The sequence below is a fragment of the Acinonyx jubatus genome, chromosome C2 (genome assembly GCF_027475565.1).
Source record: "Acinonyx jubatus isolate Ajub_Pintada_27869175 chromosome C2, VMU_Ajub_asm_v1.0, whole genome shotgun sequence".
NCBI lineage: Eukaryota > Metazoa > Chordata > Mammalia > Carnivora > Felidae > Acinonyx > Acinonyx jubatus.
This window is the reverse complement of record NC_069384.1, coordinates 10,738,818-10,759,770: the sequence shown is the minus strand read 5'-3', so window position 1 is coordinate 10,759,770 and position 20,953 is coordinate 10,738,818. Positions and strand designations below refer to the sequence as shown.

General features: G+C 47.8%; 1 protein-coding gene across 2 annotated transcripts in view; it reads right to left on the bottom strand.

Annotated features, from left to right (window-relative positions):
- Window positions 1-3,123: 3,123 nt before the first annotated feature.
- Window positions 3,124-20,953, bottom strand: part of RCAN1 (regulator of calcineurin 1) — a 100,501-nt gene continuing 82,671 nt past the window's right edge. Inside the window, exons 1-4 of one of the 2 annotated variants that reach the window (XM_015062554.3) lie at window positions 15,143-15,370; window positions 11,854-12,027; window positions 7,705-7,864; window positions 3,124-4,893 (exon numbers count right to left, since the gene is read on the bottom strand). In XM_015062554.3, coding sequence (XP_014918040.1) covers window positions 4,721-4,893; window positions 7,705-7,864; window positions 11,854-12,027; window positions 15,143-15,229 — 594 coding nt within the window. In that variant the 5' untranslated portion in view covers window positions 15,230-15,370 and the 3' untranslated portion in view covers window positions 3,124-4,720. Of the gene's footprint in view, window positions 4,894-7,704; window positions 7,865-11,853; window positions 12,028-15,142; window positions 15,371-20,953 lie in introns of those variants that run through there. The other variant, XM_027041650.2, reaches the window with a different exon arrangement.

The window sequence follows — 20,953 nt, the reverse complement described above, 5'->3', positions numbered from 1 at the left end:
GAAGGAGACATCAGTGATGCCACTGTAGGACAACTATCAGTGAGTCAGTTAATCATTTCAGCAATGTTTATTGGTCGCCACTGGCCAGGCACAGTGGTAGCTGCTAGTGATTCAGAGAGAGGTGACTAGGACAGACATGGGCCTGCTCTCGTGGGGGTCACACCATTACGGAGTTAGCCTGGGCTGGGCTGGGGCAATGGGATAATGGTCTAGGCACAGGGAACGTGGGGGATGGTGCATAGGAAAGAGATAATATGGTGAGTTAGACACACTGAAAATTCCATGTGACCAGAGCTTAAATGTCAGCCAGGAGGGGGTTCCTGATGACACCGAAGGACAGAACGGTGAGCAGCGGCTACGGCAGCCGGTCAGCTCTCATTCGCTGTGTCAAACGGTCATTGTATCCCTAACCAGAATCTGGAAAAAGAAATGTTGAATGTAGACACCACATCTCAGTCACTTTCACATAATTTCTTTCTGCCGTTCATAAACACAGCCACGATTAAAATGACCTTTCACGCACAGCAGAGAGGCGGCACTGAAGAAAATGAGGTATGTGAGAATAAAATCCATCTACCTGATTGCCATGTAGCTTTGGTGAGTCACAAGAGTGAGAATTTCAGATGTGAATTAGAGATTGCCAAGAGGGGTGGCATTACTTGAAAAGAAAAAAACATCCCCTACATGTCTTTAAGGAATCAGAAGACGAGAGAGTTAGGGGAGAAAGAATGTATTTCTTACATATATTCTGACTTCTTCCCAAATAATTTTCAGGTTATTTATAGTCTCCCTCTGAATTGACCTTTCGATGACTGTTACTTGATAGGCACTTAATATATTGAGGCAAATATTCCACAGAGTTCTGCAAACCTATGAGCACGACATGCCCCAGCTGCTGATTCATTTTTTGGCCATAACATGTCCATATACTGTAGTTAATCCTTTGCAATTTAATATTTGATAAGATCTATTTCCTTTGTAGTGAATTCTGTACATGTCACTGAAAATTAAAGTTCTCCGAAAACCCCCATCACCTGTGGGCACTGATTTCACACTCCATTCTGGAAATATAAAATCTTAAACGCTTGCTGACTGCAAATCAATGTTCATAATCCAAATATTAATAGCCGCATGAAATGTTAATACTTCTCCATCGATTACCACCCTTCACTTGGATTTAGCATATATTTCACGGAGGCTGGGTTTCTTTTCTTGGATGACCCTAGGCTGGTTACTGCCAGATCAGAAATATATCCTATCGGGGCACCTGGGGGGCTCTCAGTCAGTTGAGTGACCGACTCTTGATTTCTGCTCAGGTCATGGTCTCACGCGGTTCATGGGTTGGAGCCCCGTGTCAGGCTCTGTGCTGGCGGAGCAGAGCCTGCTTGGGATTCTCTCTCTCTCTCCCTCTTTCTCTCTGCCCCTTCCCTGCTTGCTCTCTCTCTCTTTCAAAATAAATAAAAATAAACTTTTTTTTTTTAATGTTGCCTTATTGAGAGACAGACAGAGCACGAGCGGGGGAGGGGCAGACAGGGAGGAAGGCACAGAATCCAAAGCAGGCTCCATCCAGGCTCTGAGCTGTCAGCACAGAGCCCGAGGCAGGGCTTGAACCCACGAACTGTGAGATCATGACCTGAGCCAAAGCCGGCCGCTCAGCCGACTGGGCCAACCAGGTGCCCTATGAAAATAAACTTAAAAAAAAAAAAAAAAGGAAATATGTTCCATCGAAATCTATCTAAGGAACACCGTCAATCAGTGGCAAAGGGCGTGTTCTGCACGGTTCTGCCTGTTTTGTGTCCGTTGCTTTGCATTTCACGGAGCCCTCTGAGGAGCAGGGCCAAAGAGATGTCTGAGTCTTGAGCACGCTTGTGACCGGGGGCCCTTCGTGGCCATCAGCCTGGTAACCAGCAATCGCATGCACTGTGGGTTTCAGAAGCTCAGCTGAGGCTGCCACAGAACTGCTCACCTGACATCACCGTCCTGAGTGAAGATGTTCTCTGACTTGTGATTTCTACTCTAGGCTTTGTCGGCTCTGTGGGCAGCGGGACCGTCTGCTTACATCTTCCCAGGTGGGCAAAGGGGACCGACCGGAAATCTGAGTTTACTGACTAATGTGAACACTTCTCCATCCATCACGACCCGTCCCTTGGATTTAGCATACCTTTCGTGGGGGGCCGGGTTTCTTTCCTCGGATGACCCTTAAGCCGGTTAACCCCAGATCAGAAATACGTCCTATCAAAATCTAGTTAAGGGACACATTCAATCAGTGGCGAAGGGTGACAACTGACAACACGATTTGATTTTATTCCAGGGTCATTTATGAAATAGGATCCTGGGCTGGCACACTGGGCTTACTGGGCTCCCAGCTACTCAACAGGACGATGAATGGCAGCCCCCTCCCTCACGCGGCGGTCACTTAGTGAATCTGCTCGATAATCAGATTTGGCCACCCGACTGAAAAATGGATTTTCCAACATGTTTAAACGTCAAACATCGACGGGTTGAAAATATGTAAATTCTCCTGGACACGACCGGAGGAGCTATTCTTAGAGAAAAAAAAACACAAGAGCATGTGAGCGTTCATGGAAAAGTGCCCAATGTTAACCTTGATCAAGATTAATGTCGTCTGCTAGAGTTCAGCCAATAAACCCTGGATTGTCTGGGCCTCTGTGGGCATGCACAGAAAGCACGCCGCCACGTGTCCTAAGGGCTCCGGGGGGGAAAGGCTGCTTGGGATTCAGACGGAAGGCTCAGAGACAGACTTCCGGAACATTAACTGGCCTTTGTCATTCAGTGTCTTGCCTGGGCTTCTAGCAGGAAAGACAGCTCCTCCTATGAACGATCAGAAAGGTTGTTGCTTATTGGAGCTGGTGGTTTTGCTGGGGAACAGGGTTTTCCTCGTCTCCCTCCACAAAGCAAATACCCAGACTCCCGATTTCAGTTTTCTCCATTTTCCGCTTTACTAGGTGATATACAGTTAGTGTGGTTAACCCTCCATGAACCACAGGAAAGAATCACAAGTTTCTCAATGGCAGCTGACGAAGGAAGGAGCCCTTTGGAGACTGCAAGGTTCACAGGGTTCACAGACCGATCATCAGAAATAAAAGGGCACAGAGATCAAGCTTTCCGTAAAGAGGATATTGTGTTGATTTATTATAGACTGCAGTTAAAAAAAATATTTTGAGGTTAGCCTCTCCAGTTTAAAAGCACTTAGCCAGGAACACTTGAACAGCTAGGCAATGGTCTCTCCCTCACGGCCCCCCAACACCTCACCAAGTACTGTAAACAGGGTTTTGAGAACATCCCGTCAATTTCTTGATACGGACAACCTAATGCATTTGCTTCTTAAAGAAAACCACCTTCCAAATTTCCAAAACATGCACTGTTACTGGGCGTTAGGGATTTCAAAAGGACAAATTTCGTTATGGTGTTGTAAGGCCAAAATAGAATACCTATTTACCAGACACACACATTACGACCAGAAAAAAATTACAGACGTTAACCTAGTGTAACAATTCCATCAGGAATCAATGGGGAAAAAGGCACTGCGTCCCTAGCATTCCACCACATATCTACTATCCACTTGACATGCTTTGAATTCAAGTCCTGTCCGACATTTAACAGCGTTTTCTACAACATACAAGTCACAGGTAGGGTAATATTCTGACACTACGATTCCACTGCCTTATTTTTCACCCGAGTGTACAAATGGGAATGAAAATATGCTATCGGCTTTATTTACAGGTTTATCTCGATGTTTTAGTGGGGTTAAAAAAACAAAAATCAACTATCTCCACCAACGGTTCCCCAGAAAGGTATTTTGGCTACGATTCACGTGTACAAACCACCACGGAAAAGAAATAAATGGAACCGATGTCTGACCCCAAACACCTAACCTAAAATTTCTCACCCACTAAATGCTGGCAGTGAAACTGCTGTTCTCTGCACTTTACGAAGTGAAACTCTACGTGGGAATTTCAGATTGACTTCTTTTGCCAAAGCACAAGGGCTATGTTGCAATGGACAGGATGCTGAATGAACGTATTCCAGGTGCATTCCACGTGTGAGTGCTGTCGCAGAGAATCATGAATCTGGAAAGGTGATCGGTTGTTCAAGCTTTCCCATCTTCCCAAAAGATGTAACACAACAATGGCATAACTATACACAAACAGAGGTTAGTTCTGAAAATCCGTAATATACATGCACAAACATTAGAACGTAATGGGGAGAAAAATGAAACACTACAATTCCCACACTGCATTGTTGTTTCCACAGCCTTTCTGCACCGGACGCTTTGTGGCTTCGCGGTGCCTTTTCCTACCAGTAGAGAGAGTCTGCCCCGTGGGCTGGTTGGAAACAGAGGGTTCTCCCCACACCCAGGGATCAAGCCGCCCTTGACAAAAGACAGAACCTACCAGAAAAGAACAAGTACAAAACACGATCAGTTATCGGTTTTCTCGAGACGTGCCCAAATGTCCTCGTGCGATCACCTTAAACTTCAGTGATTGGCCCAGGACATTCCCGGAAGCCATGAACATTGACGGATGCCCAGCATTAGAACCAGAGGACAAAGCCTTGATTCTCTTCTGAGCAACGCGAACTGGAATTTCTGCCGCAGCGATCACGGCTGCCACCTCCCCAGTTGTGAGCGGCCACTTGCACAGAAAAAGATTCCTCTCCATGAGTGTGATTCGGAATACTTCTTCCTCCGGGCGCCAGTTCAGCTTAAGTGGAGAGGCGTATACTCTGGCCTTCTGGTCTGGATAATTTTTGGTTTGGGTCTCTTCATTCTTTCCGTCTCCTCCTCCTCCTCGTTCTCCTGATCGCTCTCACAGACGTGGACCACCACGCTGGGGGTGGTGTCGGTCGCTGCGTGCAATTCATACTTTTCCCCTGGGGAAAGACGAGAAATGCAGGGTAACTCGGGCAAGGACCGGAGAGCCCAGAAACAAAAGCAAACGGAAGAGCATGTATGGGTCTGCTCGGCCTGGCTTCTGCGGACGTTCCATGGGGACCGAGGGACACAGCCAGATATGCTCTGGGTTGGTATTTCTTTGGTGGCTCTAGCGGGGAAAAAAAAAAAATCACACACACACACACACACACACACACACAGAGTCACCGTTATATATTATTCTGCTTTCAGTCAAACACTGAATCCAGGCATATGAAAGCAACGGAAGGAGTATATTTTTTAATGACACTTAACGTGTCCACCAGGCCTCCTAAAATACCCAGATGGCTTCCCCACTGTGGTGCGATGTGTTCGGGGAGACAGTGCACGAATAAAACGCGTTAGGAAAGGACATCGAGAGCTTCCGTCTTTTTTAAGTTTATTTATTTATTTTGAGACAGAGAGAGGGAGAGACAGAACTCATGAACTGAGAGATCATAACCCAAGCAGAAATCAAGAGTCCGGGGGCACCTGGGTGGCACAGGGGGTTGAGCGTCCGACTTCGGCTCAGGTCATGATCTCACGATCCGTGAGTTCGAGCCCCGCGTCGGGCTCTGTGCTGACAGCTCGGAGCCTGGAGCCTGCTTCAGATTGTGTCTCCCTCTCTCCCTGCCCCTCCCCTGCTTGCACTCTGTCTCTCCCTCCCTCTCAAAAATAGGTAAACATTACGAAAAAAAAAAAAAGAAAAGAAATCAAGAGTTGGATGGTTAACCAACTGAGCCACCCAGGCACCCCATGAGCCTCCCTCTTGAGGCTCCCACCGAGGCGGTTCGCACTGGAGACAGGCCACAAGGGGGGCCCACATGTGGCCTCTGATTCCCTCCACTCAGGACCTGGAGCCCGTGCGAAGGCACGTTCCCTCGCATTCCTGTGACCCTCCACGGCCTCCTCCGAGAAATGGGATAATTATGGCACTGACCTCACAGAGCTGCTCATAAGTACAAGCTAAGTGCTTGGGACATGCTGCACGGTCCACAGGCCCATTAACTGTCACCTGGTTTTACTAATGTTGACAAACAGGGCGCGGATCCTGACTGGTGGGAAGCGGGGAGTAGTAGAAATGCTATGATTTAAGCAGGTTGGGGGGGGTTGCTTCGGCTGGCTCCACTCCCTCAGGGTGCAGAGGTGGGTTTTCCTTCAAGTTCTGTGTGCTCTTCCCCAGCCCGATTCCAGACCTTCCCGCCTCCCGCTGCTTTGGGGACGCCTCTGAACACGGAAGGCACTTTTCCTCATAAGAAAGGAAATTGCCGGTTCTCTATCTGGAACGTTCATGGCAATTGCATCTGAAAAGGCGAGCGAGCCTCAGCTCTGTCAGGGAGGGAATTGAGGTGGAGGATCACAAGATCACGGCCGTGGGGTCAGGGTCCTTATCTACCTGCCCATCAGCCAGGGTCCAGAAGGCCTCAGTGTAGGGCCACATTTGCAAACTCTTTGCAATCTTGCTGGCGGCAAAGCACGGCCCAGTTTGAGATCTCGTTCCAGCTCACTGTCACGTAAACTAAGGGCGAATGGATTGGATTCCGTCTTTTCTGAAAGGGCTTCTCAAATCAGAAGGGAGGGGTAGGTTCTGGAGTGGGAAGGACTGCCTTCAGCAGCACTCCTTGCCCTTGGAGGAGTCTGTCCCCTCCCCCAGCTGGAGGACCCGTTTCTTCTCTTGTCTAGCATCCCGGCAGACTCCAGCCCTCAGCTCGGCTAAGGCACCTCAGCCAGGAGCTCACGCTTCCTCGGACTGGCCAGGTCCACGGTGACCTTGACACCACCATCGGCAGTGAGTAATGGGATTCTAGCTTTCTCCCACGGAGGCGATTTCCGCTGGGGGCAGTGTGTTCAGAAATGTAATCTTTGCGACACGAAACTGCTGATGGTCCGTGAAATAAAACCCTCAGTCCAAAGGAGTATCATCAGGTTTCTGGTCCAGAAGAAATGGTCTCAGTATTTGTTTGCTCTGTGGATAGGGCAGGAGCTCAAACTGCTTCACCCCAAGACGTCCTCACGAACCTGCCCGCTCACCCCAAACCCAGCAGGTAGGACAGGAACCACCAACATCGGATTGTTTCCAAAAATCATGTGTTGGGCGCAGCCTACGGGCCAGGCACGTTTTGAAGTGCTTTCTACACAACGGTCTCACCTACGGCTCACAGCTCCGCTGGGTAAGACCCACTGTATGGAGAAGACTGAGGCCAGAGCACCTGTTATCTCCCCGGACACTCACACGTTCGTCCCATCGGAGGACTGAAGACTCTTCTTTCTCAGCTGGGGAGCACCCCAATGGGGCCAAGAGGGGGCGTGCATGACTGGGGCCCTTTCTTCACTACGCCCTACGGTTCCCTTGAACATTCAAAGGAGCAGGTGAGAATCAGACCAACCACCTTGACTAAAGATGAAATTTCCAGCGTGTAGGGTGGGTTGTTTTCCCTTTCCAAGTCTAATTGCTCATCCTGGAGTGACAGGGCCTGGGGCTGGTGCTCAGCGGGTGACAGGAAGGATTCCCGTGATGCTGGCAACCAGGGGTCACGGTGCTTGGTGCCCATGACCCGCTAAGGAATGAGGCCAGAGGCAGGCAGCTGTGCGTGTCCCCAGCAACTTGAGTTACAGTCGCAGATGAAAGCGACTAGAAACCATTCACAAAACACGCGGGGGGCCACAGTGGGGGGAGGCGCTCCCTGAGGCAGGTGAGCATCTCCATCTGGGCCCGTGAACGCCATCTCTGCCCATCTGTCTCCCTGCTCCCACCCAAGAGCACAGCCTACCTGGCCCTAGCTTGGAGATAGCGTACAACAGATCATAATTTATGACAGGAGTAGCGTCTTCCACTTGTTTCCAACCAACGGGCGGCGAGGCGGGAGGAGAGATCAGAAACTGTTTGTCCGGATTCGGGGGGGCCAGGTGGGAACTTCCTATGTGTAACGTCTGCGGAGAGAAAGAAATACAGGCGCGTGGTTTCTGGAGGAAAGAACCCACGCGAGGCGACAGCGCTCAGTGACAGCTTGTGGAGGACAGGCGCAAAAGGACAAGCCTACATCTGGGCGGCAGAACACATGCGGTTCCGGAGGGGGCTCGTGACCCAGTCCGTATGGAGAAGGCAAAGGGGTGACGGCACAAACATGGTTAGAGCGCCCTCCCGGGACTGGGACCCACAGGCACAGGGATTGCCAGGAATCACCACGGACCGAGACTGGTGGAAAAGCGGTAGCGTCGTAGCAGAAATGGACAAAATAAAGCACGGTTGCTGACGTCACAGGGATCTCAGCCATTTCTTCTAGCTCCTCAGGTCACAAAGGCAGAACAGAGGCTCCAAGAGGCTAAGCGACAGCTCTCAGATGATACAGCCTCTGGGAGGGCAAAGTGGGGCTGGGGTCCCAGGGCCCCCGCCCACCCGGTGGTGCCCCACAATCCCCTTCCTCTGCGGTTCCAAATCAGATGCCAAAAGCAAAGAAGGAAAAAAAGACCCACCTTCCAGGAGATTAAAAAAAAAAAAAAAATACTATCTTGAGAATGTGAACTGGTGCAGCCCCTCTGGAAAATAGCATGGAGGTTCCTCAAAAAATTCAAAATAGAACTACCCTACGACCCAGCAATTGCACTACGAGGCATTTATCCAAGGGATATCGGTGTGCTGTTTCGAAGGGACACATGCACCCCCATGTTTATAGCAGCACTATCGACAATAGCCAAAGTATGGAGAGAGCCCAAATGTCATTCATCAACTGATGAATGGATGAAGAAGATGTGGTATGTATGCATATATGTATCGGCAATCAAAAAGAATGAAATCTTGCCATGTGCAACAACGTGGATGGAACTAGAGGGCATTATGCTGAGTGAAATTAAAGACAGACGAGTATCATAAGACTTCATATGTGGAATTTAAGATACAAAAGAGATGAACATAGGGGAGGGGAAGCAAAAATAATACAAAAATAGGGAGGGGGACAAAACTTATATAAGAGACTCCAACTGAGGGTTGCTGGAGGGGTTGTGGCTGGGGGGATGGGCTAAATGGACAGGGGGCATCGAGGAGGACACTTGTTGGGATGAGCACTGGGTGTTGTGCGTAGGGGATGAAACACTGGATTCTACTCCTGAAATCATTATTGCACTATATGCTGATGAACTGGGATGTAAACCTAAAAAAGTTAAATTAAATTTAAAAAAAACTAAAAAATAGCACGAAACGATAACCCATGGTTCTAGTCTGGGCTTAGAAGTCCTCTCCGTGCAGTTAGAGGGCTGCCCAGAAAGATGTTGTATCAAAATCTTACCAGTTTGGGTTTTATTTGTATTTTAATCTCCCACTCCCCCCGCCCCCCGCCAAATTTTCACACTGAGCGTGCACTTACTTTAATAATCAGAAAAAGTGGAAGGACAAAGTCATTCTAAAAAGCCAAGGTCAAAAACCCGTGCTTTGCTCCGCCACCAGGGGGCAGCGCATCCTAGCTCTAAATTATACTCGAAGGGCCTGCAAGGTGGCCCCCTCCCAGGGTCAGGAAGTGTCTCCACAGGTTCCGCTCCTCTACTGGCCTGGGGAGCTCAGAGCCCCCGTGGGGACGAGCCGTAACCAGAAAGCTGCACCTGAGAAGCTCCTTCCCCTTCCACGGCCAACCTGTTGGACCCCAGATGCAACAGCATATAGAACTTTGTGAGCTGCCTTGAAAATGGGTCACCTTATCATTGAAGGTCTGGGGGGTGGGGGAGAACCAGAAGGGTGGTGAGCAAGAGAAACAGCAAACCCATTCACAGCCCTTCGAGCGCCACCCGGGGCTGGGACTCCTGACACCAGGAGGCTTTCTTAGCGTTTGCTACCTGTCTGGTTAACTCTTTTTTTTTTTTTTTTTTTTCCTTTCCAGGCAGGCCTGGCAGCCTTGTGCCGACGGGGCTGCCCGCACTTGGCAGACGGCTGGTTCTCCACCGAGGGAGGCTCGCTGCTGCCGAGAACCTGCACAGAGTGAGGCCCCGCTCAGGTCTGCTCTTGGTCTGAAACAAGTCAGTAGCCCTAACCCTTGAGCCAGTTCCTGGAAACATGCTGCACAAATCTTAGAGTGTTAGACTAGCCACGCCCACAGCCTTGTACTCTTAACTACCACCCTCCTGAATGAGCAGGAAAGGTTCTCCCAGCGCTACTCATCCCAAGGTCAAGGGCCATTTTGGAGATCGCTTGCTTTTAAACACATGCTGATGTTTGATTTCTTTTCTTTTCTTTTCTTTCTTTCTTTCTTTCTTTCTTTCTTTCTTTCTTTCTTTCTCTTCTTTCTTTCTTTTCTTTCTCTCTCTCCCTCTTTTTCTTTTTCTCTTTCTTTCTTTCTTTCTCTCTCTCTTTTCTTTCTTTCTTTTCTTTCTCTTTCTCCCTCTTTTTCTTTTTCTCTTTCTTTTCTTTTTCTTTCTTTCTTTCTTTCTCTCTCTCTTTCTCTCTTTTCCTTCCTTCCTTCCTTCCTTCCTTCCTTCCTTCCTTCCTTCCTCTCTCTTTCTCTCCCTCCCTCCCTTTCTTTTTTATTTTGAGAGAGCGAGAGAGAGAGAGAGAGACAGCGCGTGCAAGCGGGAAAGGAACAGAGAGAGAGAGAATCCCAAGCAGGCTCCACGTTCAGTGCAGAATCCAACACGGGGCTCGACCTCAAAACTGTGAGATCATGACCTGAGCTGAAATCAAGAGTCTGGCACTCAACCGACTAAGCCACCCAGGCACCCCATGTTGATGTTTTCTTAAATAGGCGGGACATTCAAAATTTAGAGTATGAATTTTGCCTTCCTCAAAATGAATTCTTAAGAGTTTTAAATCAACCCAGCCGGGTATGTTGACCAGAAAGGCTGTCCACGATACACTGCTAAGTAAAAACGAAGGCTGTAGTAATTCAATTTTTTTTGTGTGTGCAAGCAAATTAACTCATACTCATGCACTTGTATGTTTGTATATGTGAAGGGGAAAGTGTGTGAGGATTCACACTAGATTTTCAAAGGTGGTTATGTTAGGCGATGGCTTTGAAGGGGGAGTGGAGAAATGTATCTACCTATTTACTTTAGGGACTTTTGTACTGTACTTGGATTGTTTCAGTTAATCTGTGTTGCTTTTGTCATTTAAATGACAAAATAAACATGCTTAAAAAAAGGGTGGAGAGGGGCGCCTGGGTGGCTCCCGACTTGGGCTCAGGTCAAGATCTCAGGGTCAGTGAGTTCAAGCCCCGCGTCGCGTCGGGCTCTGTGCTGACAGCTCGGAGCCTGGAGCCTGTTTCAGATTCTGTGTCTCCCTCTCGCTGACCCTCCCCTGTTCATGCTCTGTCTCTCTCTGTCTCAAAAATAAATAAAACGTTAAAAAATTTAAAAAAAAAAAAAAGGGTGGAGATGTAACAATGTTCCCTGCAGGGTTATCTGTGATAGTGAAACACTGGAAAACAAGATAAATGTCTGAGAGTAAAGACTGCTTAAATATGTCTGAAGTATCTATATGGTAGAATATTACGTACCTGGAAATGATCTTACTAAACACATTTTAATGTTGTGGTAGAATGATCACGAATGATACACGGTAAAAAAGGAAGGGTACAGAATAGGATCTACTTAAAAAAAAAATTTTTTTTTATGTTTATTTTCGAGGAGAGAGAGTGTGAGCAGAGGAGGGGCAGAGAGAGGAAGACAGGGAATCTGAAGCAGGTTCCAGGCTCTGAGCTGTCAGCACAGAGCCGGACGCGGGGCCCAAACCCACGAACTGTGAGATCATGACCTGAGTTGAAGTCGGACGCTTAACTGTCTGAGCCCCCCAGGCGCCCCCAGGATATACTTTTAATTCCAACATTGCAATTGAAATGCGTATGCATAAAAAAAAAATCAGTGTATAACATAATCAATGTCTGAGCTACTTTTAAAAAGGGTGAGAGGGAGAAGCAGGTGTATCACTGCATTCAACTCACCTGGGCAAAATATAATTTCATTTCCTTTCCAAGAAATTCAGTCTTATGCAGCTGGAGTCTGGCGTCCGCCGCAGATAAGGGGTTGCTGAAGTTTATTCTGACCCGTTTGAAGCTCTTAAAATACTGAAAGGTGATATCCTTGTCGTATGTCCTAAAGAGGGATTCAAATTTGGCCTGAAAAGTAATAACAAAAATAAAAGGAGTTAAAATATACCCGCATAGGAGTCCTGACGACTACATCGCATTTCCACTTGAGGAAGGGAATTAGTGTCATTTCGAGAACACCCAACTTCTTTCTTAGACAAGAAAAGCCAGCCTTACCCCTTCAAGGAAGATTTGCTTTTGGCCCCTTTAAATTCTAATACAGGTGATTTTCTCAGAAAGTTAGAATGTAGGCTTTCTTAAATTCATTCAATCAGCAAAACAATTACCAGTCGCAGAAACATTCTTTTGAAAGTAGGAAAGGAGGACATTCCAAGGATGTCCAGCTTGGTAATTTGTCACCCCCCCCCCCAACAATTCCTTATGTCCAACAACCTTCCCAGGCCTAGTGAACTCCCACCCCCACTGCTCAACACAGGGAGTGGCTGTGTATATCAGATGTTTCTTTAGGGCTTAAAAACACTGGAACGCCTTTGAAAAAAAAAAAAACACACACACACTGGCAGGGGGGGGGGCACCTGGGTGGCTCAGTCGGTTAAGCAGCCGACTTCAGCTCAGGTCATGATCTTGTGGTCTGTGGGTTTGAGCCCCGAGTCAGGCTCTGTGCTGGCACCTCAGAGTCTGGAGCCTGCTTCTGATTCTGTGTCTCCCTCTCTCTCTGCTCCTCCCCTGCTTGCTCTCTGTCTCTCTCGGTCTCTGTCTCTCTCAAATAATAAACATTAAAAAAATTTTTCTTTTTAATTTTATTGCATTGGGAAACAATGAAGTTAATAAGAAACTCTGCATTTCTCAGTGTAAAGGAAGAGGTTTAAAAAGAAATCTCCCTATTATTTTCCCACTGAGTCTGTTACTTTTTAACTCTCTAAAATAATACTGGTTTAAAAATTAATGTACTGCCAAAGGACCCATTTCTTTCTTTCCTTTCAGAAAAAATTTTTACTTATTTAAATTCAAGCTAGTTAACATACAGCGTAGTATTGGTTTCAGGAGTAGAACCCCCAGCCAGTGCTCCTCCCAACAAGTGACCTCCTTTATGCCCAGCACCCATTTGGCCCATCCCCCGCCCTGCTCCCCTCCAGCAAACCCTCAGTTTGTTCTCTGTAGTTAAGAGTCTCTTACGGTTTGCCTCCCACAAATGGATCCATTTCTGCATGCGGGCTACAATGTATGTATATTTCTAGCTCTAGTGTTACAACGCCTAGTGAAAATTACAAAACAGCATGAGTTCTTAGGATGGAAATGCCCAAGTCCAAGGGTGTTAGGCTTAGATTCAGGAAGGAGCTCACCAGCTTTCTGGGAGAAGCTGTGTGGAGAGGCCCCTGCTGGGCTGGGTCCTGCGGTGGTGGCTTTTGCGGGAGGGTGTGGGGCGAGATGGGAGACCACAGCGAGGTCTCAAGGCTCCAACCAGAGACGGAGTTGATAGTCAAAACTTCCAGAAAGAGGTGGTGGGAAGTCTGCGCAAGGCAGAAAGGGCCGGCTGAGGGTCCCATTGGGGAAGGGGCGCGCCTTCTACAAAGGGGACCGAGGTCGAGGAGGAGGCGGGCGGGGCGCACCGAGTACCTTGGAAACCTGCGGAAAGCAGTTTCTGCAGAGGGGACGCCTTACAAGAGAACATTTTCAAGAATATTCAGTGCTAGAGAGAGGCAAGGGCATGGCACTTCCAGGCGCAAGAGGCTTCACGGGCAGGACAGGACTTGTGTTCCAGCGTGGGGGCGGGGGCGGTCAGCCCGTCTGCACCAGGCAGGTTGTTCCAAGGGTGGGGGTGGTAACAACTCACCAACTTTCTCTCTCTGAATCCCGTGGCTTTGCTTTCGTTTATGAAAACCTCTGAGGGGTTTTGCAGAGGCAAAGAATGAGAAAAATGTTACACAGCAGATGCTTCCCAGAGGATTTCATCTGGCTGCTGGCGGACTTTTTCCCCACCTCTCTCCAGCGGGAGCTCAGGCAAGTTTCTGGCGCACGGTCTGTGCATATATATTTGGAATTTTGCATGACCTCATCAATAGGCATTGTGACCCACTGTTTAGTTTTGGAGTTATGATTCAGAATTTAGGGGAGATGACTTTGAGGAATATTTTTAGAATACAAGTCAGGGCTCAGGACCAGACCACAAGAGAAGGCACACAGCGTCTGTTAAAGCCACATCACTATGACGCCATTCTCCTAAAAAATAATCTTATTTGTTCTGACAGCTGGGATCAGCTCTTATAGTTGCTGGACGCTGTCCCTCTTTGATTGAATAAAGAATGATTTTACTCACATAAGGCTAATATGAAATACGTAGCTTTTGTGGGATTTTCACACATAGAATGTGCTGCTATCTCGTTCAGAAACCACAGTCCTAGCTGTCAAGCATCATACACACTCGTGCAGTTCAATTTGATTAAAGAAAAAAAAAAAATCCTTCACATGTCCCAATATGGCATGGGCTCTAAAGCCTATAGCACGAACACCATTCCCCAAACACAAGACACAGAACTCACTCATATACAATATTGTTAAAGATCAATTGACAACTGATGGAAATCTTACATCTTAATCGAATGAAGAAGAAAAGCACGGTGACTACAATGACTAATTCTACTAATTACCACCAATGAGAGCTGCTTCCCCACACTTAAACTTAAGATATTTATCCAGTTTTATTGTTTGCTATGGCTGCATTTTCCCTAGCTAAAGGAAGCTGAAAACTTGAGGACAGGCCCTTGTAATTACCACAGACATACAAATATCTTTGCGATATTTATTTCCCAAGATAAAATTACACTGTTCTGATCTCTAGATGTCAAAGTGAAACGCTCTGTTCACGGCCAGAAAAAGCTTCCCTCTAGAAGGTTGCTTACAACCTACACAGAATGAAAAATACAAACCATGTTAAAACTTTGCATTACTGATTGGTCAAGGGACCTGGATGTTTTCAAATACTGAGAGTTTTAAACATTCCTTCACAGTTAATCCCTCGGGTAACAGCTCTGTTTGATAAAGCACCAAATATTTTGGACTTATTTCAAAACCCCCAAACCCGCAAGACAGCCACGTCGCACCCCCGCAAATATTTCAGCTGCTATTTCCAATTAATACAGTGCTTTGAAACCTCTCAAAAATCACATTATATTAGAAGCCTTACCCTGGTTTCACTTTCGCTGAAGATATCACTGTTTGCCACACAGGCAATCAGGGAGCTAAAGCTGTAGTTGAAGTTTCTAAAGTGCATCTTGCTTTCTTAGAGCAAAAGCACTAGCGACTCAGGCAGTCAAGCCCCAAGTGACGGTCCCTTGCAAGAGGCTGGAGGTTGTCGCTCCAGCAGGCCCTTATAAAGCACCGAAGTCCAGCCCCCTGGGAAAAAAAAAGCACAGCTTCTAGAGCATCCTGTTTGGACAGCAAATTCCTGAGTCAAGTCCTGCATGCTTTTAGGCAGACAGAGACAGAGTGTAAGTTTCTACTGGAAAGAGGTGACGTCAACACCTTAGTCATTTTCCCTATGCTAATTAACTTTGCTTGGGGAGGATGGAAAAAACAGCCAAGGTTTGCCTTGCAGCTGCTTTATCAACTCCTCTTGCAACATAGTTTCCACTGGTAGTAATTCCATTCAGCCACTCAGACACCATGCTCCTCAGCTGAATGGGACCACCCTTCTTAAGATGGAAAATGTTACAGAAGAAAAATGAGGAAGGTCTCAGCAGTAAACAGTAATTAGCCTCTGGGGGAGTTTTGAGCCTTTGGGAAACCTGGAAACTCAAGCCTTGGCTAGTTGTTTGATCCCTGTAATTCCCTGAAAACCTCAATCCAAGTTTCATGTTGGGGTATTAGAGAAAACGTTTTGAAATCTTTCTTGGTCAATGAACTCTGTTTTTAAAGAAAAAAAAAAGTGGAATTCATTTTGAAATATGGCGCTTTTTTTCCACCCTAATTGAACTTTACTGGATGAATGTCCCCATTCTCACTTGTATTCCACAGTGGGAATGTGAGAAGAGCTCCTCAAGCAATCCTGGGATTCTTCACTGGAAAATTTTACTATTGTAATCTGGAAACTAGGAAGATGCAACACTTTGATCATTTTCTGGGAGCTACTGGATTCAGAAAAAGATACAAACACATTTTAGAGAATCTAGCTTCTGGAGTTGAGAAAGAAAACACTGAGATCAGCTGTCCTGTTTTGAGACACACAGACTAAAAGTTGCGTTTTTCTTCTCATAGAAAAGGAAGAAGAAATGAAAGGAATGCATGCCAGGGTTGGAGAGCGTACCTGAAAACGGGCCCCTTTTCAGGTGAAATATCTGCCCCTTCTTTCCAAAGGCTGCAACTCTGAGGTGCTAAGCACGTTTCCAGTTTCGATCCCTGTGGGCAGCCTGGGTCCTCGGTCCTTCCCAATCTCCCCAGTTGCATTATCACCTAAAAGCACTCAAGTTACTTCTAAAAGCATTGTCTAGTCTAGCGGCACACAGAGACACCTCCTAAGCTTCCAGAAGTTAACTAGAACTCTGCCATTCACATGTAAGAATTACCTTCAGAGAACCATTAAAGTTAGCCAATAATATTACAGTCTCCAATAATGGAGCAAAACGAAACCGGAGCATTTATCCCTCCAAAGGAGGAAAAGTCAAGTCTTGGATGAATGAGCATTGCTTAATTTCAATGCGCACTGCCTTACTGCCAACTGTAGAGTTATGTAAGAAACCAGTTATGGTGTTCGCTTTGCCAAATTACCCATAACTCCCAACCCGAAAAGATCTAAATGCATATATTCTAAAACAGTTTGGAACACTGTGAATAGTACGGGTCTGCCTCAAACCGCACGGGGATACGGTCGCATGAGATGGTGCTTGGCGATGGGTAGCGTGTGTTTGGGCGTGCCGTATTTTCAGTGCTGTCGGCAGCCTGTCCCTGACACACGCACGTTGTGGCGGTGGTGGTAGTGTGGGTATGGAAGGCGTTGGTGGGGGGGGGGGGGAGGCGCTAAGGGGAAAGAAAGGGAGGGGGAGGTAGGACACAGGAGCCTCCTCCAGAGAGGCTGGGGAGGGCTCTGAGGTGCACCGCCCCTCCCCTCTGCCCCACCACGTCCACGTCCACCCCATGGTCCCCCTCCACACCCCCCCCCACGCTTTTTCTCTTTCTCCTGGAGTCCACCTTAGCAAATAGAGTTAAACGGGGGTCAGAGGAGAAAGAAGAGGAAAATTTCTGCTCTGAGAAATAAATGATAAATGATCGCTCTTTCACTAGGCTGCCCCAAAAGCCTAGTGTGTGATTCTGTACCTGCCTTTGACTTGATTTTAAGGTCCATTTGAATCAAATTGTGATCCTGAGTGCTCCCATTTTTACACCCAGAAGAGGAGCTCAAAACAGTAACCAACTGTAGGGGGGCTGAAAAGAATGCGTTTTGGCAAAACTCCTTGGGTCACAAAGTGACCAGGGCCTTGGACCAGAGAGGGGCACCTACGGTCCCCCAGCACCGGCTTCCTCAGCTACTGCGTGAGAGGCATGGAGCAGATACGGGTTTTCGAAGTACGTCACTGAGTGGCAAGGCTCCTTCATGGCGCTCCAGCCCTGGCTGCAGGGACGTTATAAAGGAATAGGACACCTGTCTCGTCCTTGTACCCAGAGGTAACACTGCTTTAAACGCATCTCAGTTTCCCTTCATGTGCTAATCTGACAGTTCTCATCAGGAATGCCCACTCTTCAGGGCAACTGGGTGGCTCAGTCGATTAAGCGTCCAACTTCGGCTCAGGTCATGATCTTACGGTTCGTGAGTTCGAGCCCTGCGTCCGGCTCTGTGCTGACAGCTCAGAGCCGGATCCTAGTTCAGATTCTGTTTTTCCCTCTCTCTCTGCCCCTCCCCATGCTCTCTCTCTCTCTCTCAAGAAAAAACATTAAAAAAAATTTTTTTTTAGGAATGTCCGCTCTTCAGCTGCGTGTCTATTATACGGGAACTTGGATTTCTAAATGTCCTATGCAAAAGCATTACATTGTAAACAGTGCCTGTCCTCATGGAAGATAAAAATTGTTCCAAAACAAGGATTAAAAAAAAGTAGACGTTCCTACATGTGTATCCCTTGTCATTTGGGAGACAAGTGCATTCCTGATTCTTGTTTGCTAGTCGGATAGAAGTGATTTGAAGACAGCGGTGCCTAATGTCTCATTAGAGCTCTTGAGAAGCATACCAAAAATTGCACTTAAATTAGTAAAACTGACACCAGAAGTTGAAGAAGAAATGAAATGCTTTAGTCAACTGAAAGCTTTAGATGTTTTGCATTTCTTCCATTCGTGCCATAAAAATCCTAAATTCATCTAACTTGCAGTAAGAGCATATTTTCACTAAGAAGTTTTCTATTTTCAGGGAGGAAAAACTGAGGTTTAGGGTGAATTCCACCATTTCCATTACAGCATTCCCGGAGCAGAGTTAGGATGACCTCAGCGCGTCCTTATAAACCCCAAGGAGTTTGCACCTCTGCCAAGAATGTGCCACCACCAGGGAAACGGTTCTACAAAACGACCAGAAAGGGAAACTGAGTGTGGACCTTGATGTGCAAACCGAAGCAGAGCAAAGAACGGGGCAATTCACAAAAGATGGGGGGGGGGGGGGGCCCGGAGGGCGGGGCGGGGGAGGACATACCTGACTGAGATAAAAGGTACCCGTTTAAAGAGTCTTCATCTTGAACGCTAATGAAACTCAGGGCTTAGGTGAGTTTTTAGCTTCTGAGATAATGGAATTGTTTTATTGTTGCTTCGTATTTGGAGCCCTTGCTGCCTCTGATGTGGAGCTTTGTTCCTCCAACCTCGGTTACTGTACAGTGGAGAGACCTAGGACCTCACGCTTACTCATCTTTACCGTTTTCCCAGTCTGATCGATGGTATTAACCGAGGGGAGTGTTCCTGTCCTCAGCTTGTAACCCTGGTTAATATCCAATTCAGCGGTGGAGCGGGATCCAACAATGTGATGCTGGCAGAGCGCTGAGCAGGGCGCCTGAAACACTACCGGGGGTGGTTGTGTGTGAGCCGGGTCTCTGTTTCCTACTTCACCTGTCGTGATACTGAGGTTGAGAAGGGCACAGTTTATTTAGGGGAGCCAGGACTCACCCTGGTCTATCAACGGCAGATTCCAGGCTGGTTCCAGGGAACCACAGCGCCGTGCTCCCCCGGCAGCTGCACCTTCTGGTGTCGGAGCTCATTTCCCCACCTCCGTTCTCTCAGTTGCTCTGGCTGGACTGTCTAGGGCATCTTGGATGTCTTCCTCTTCTAGGTGCCCTGCCCGCAGGTCCGGGGAGAGGTCTGTGGATTCTCTGTACCACCCTCCGCTTTGCACTCCCCGCACAGCACTTCAGGCGGCTTCTGCGACTGCAATACCTTTCTAACAGGCCTCACGGTGGCCAATTTCTTATGGCTCCAGGATAGTACATAATTCCCACAACAGGTAACTTCTCGAAGCCGAGCTTGATCATGTTTCTCTCCCATGGGAAAAACTTCAGCGACTTCCCATTGTTCCTTAGGTTGAAGATGACGACTTTTACTAAGTATTCATGTATGCATCCATCCATCCAACTATCCATCCATCTGTCCATCCATCCATCCATCCACCCATCAACTCACCCATCCCATCCATCCACCCATCCATTCTTTCACCCAAGCAGTTTTTTAGGTTTTGGGGATTCAAGGGTGAACAAAAACAGACAAAACCCTCTGCTTTCACGGAGCTGATAATCTAAATGGGAAGAGAAGAAAAAGAAAAGAAACAAGATAACTGGGTAAAGTGTGTTTAGACAGTGGTAAGTGCTGAGGGAAAGGCACAGAGAGGGGACAGGAAGAGCTGGGGAAAGATGTTGAAAGAGAGACTGGTCAGAGAAGGCATCCCTGAGAAGGTGACATGTCGATGCATCAGATCTGAAGGAAGTGGGAGACTGAACTGTGGGATGCTGGGGAACAGCATTCTGGGCCTGGGAACAGAATACACCAAGGCGCCCAGCCAAGAGAATCTTGGCACATTCAAGGCCCTGCAGGGGAGAAGTGTGGAGAAAGTGGTTGGGAACAAGGCCATGGGAGCCTTTGAGCCCTGAGAGAACTCTGGCTTAAATTCTGATTGAGGTGGCAGCCATCAGGGGGTTTTGAGCAGGACTTGACTTCCATACAACAGAACCACTCCAGTATCTTAGTTCAGAATAGAGCAAACGGCAGGGTGGAAGCAAGATGCCCAGTGAGGCTTGAGGCCTTTCCCGGCCATGGAGCCCTCAGCTGTGCCTGTTTTCCTCACTGCCCTCAGCCAGCTACTCTCTTGTCTCTCTCCTCTGCCCATCAGACCCCTATATATCCTTTAAAGCCCATCACAAACACTGCTTCTCTGGGAGACGCCCTTCCGTTAACCCAGTGACCCTGTGGGCTCTCCTCCTGTTACATTCTTATCTGGCAAATCTCCCTGACTGCAGTGAAAGCCACATGGGGGCAACAGCACTCATTCTGTGCTTCCTGGAGATGCTGGTAAATGTTTGCGACATTCAGAGACTGCCCCAGGGAGGGCCCATCTGAGTCCCACAAAGAGCCAGAATTCACCAGGCATCAAAGGGCCATGGCCCTTGGTGTTCCTGACTGAAGGGTGTCCCTGTGTCTTTGGTTTAAGCAAAGGCCATGCCACTCCTTTTTGTCACAGGACGTGGTGTAGCATCGGTAAAGGCACATGTGTGCTCAGAGGGTGCCAGTCCCATTCCGGGACATACGTTCTCCGTCCCTGCTGTGTGGGAGCCCGCAGGTCACCCAGGCGGGGGTGGCGGGGGGGGGCACTGAGCCATCAAGTCCAGACTTGGCGGCCCCACCCCTGGGACGCTCCTGGAGGCCTAGGATTCTTCGGGGTCTATGGCAGCCGTCTTGAAAATCTTCTGCATGTGGGAAGAACATATTCAGCTTACTATATTTTCACTTCTTTTAATGCCACTGATGTCTTTTTAAAATGCCT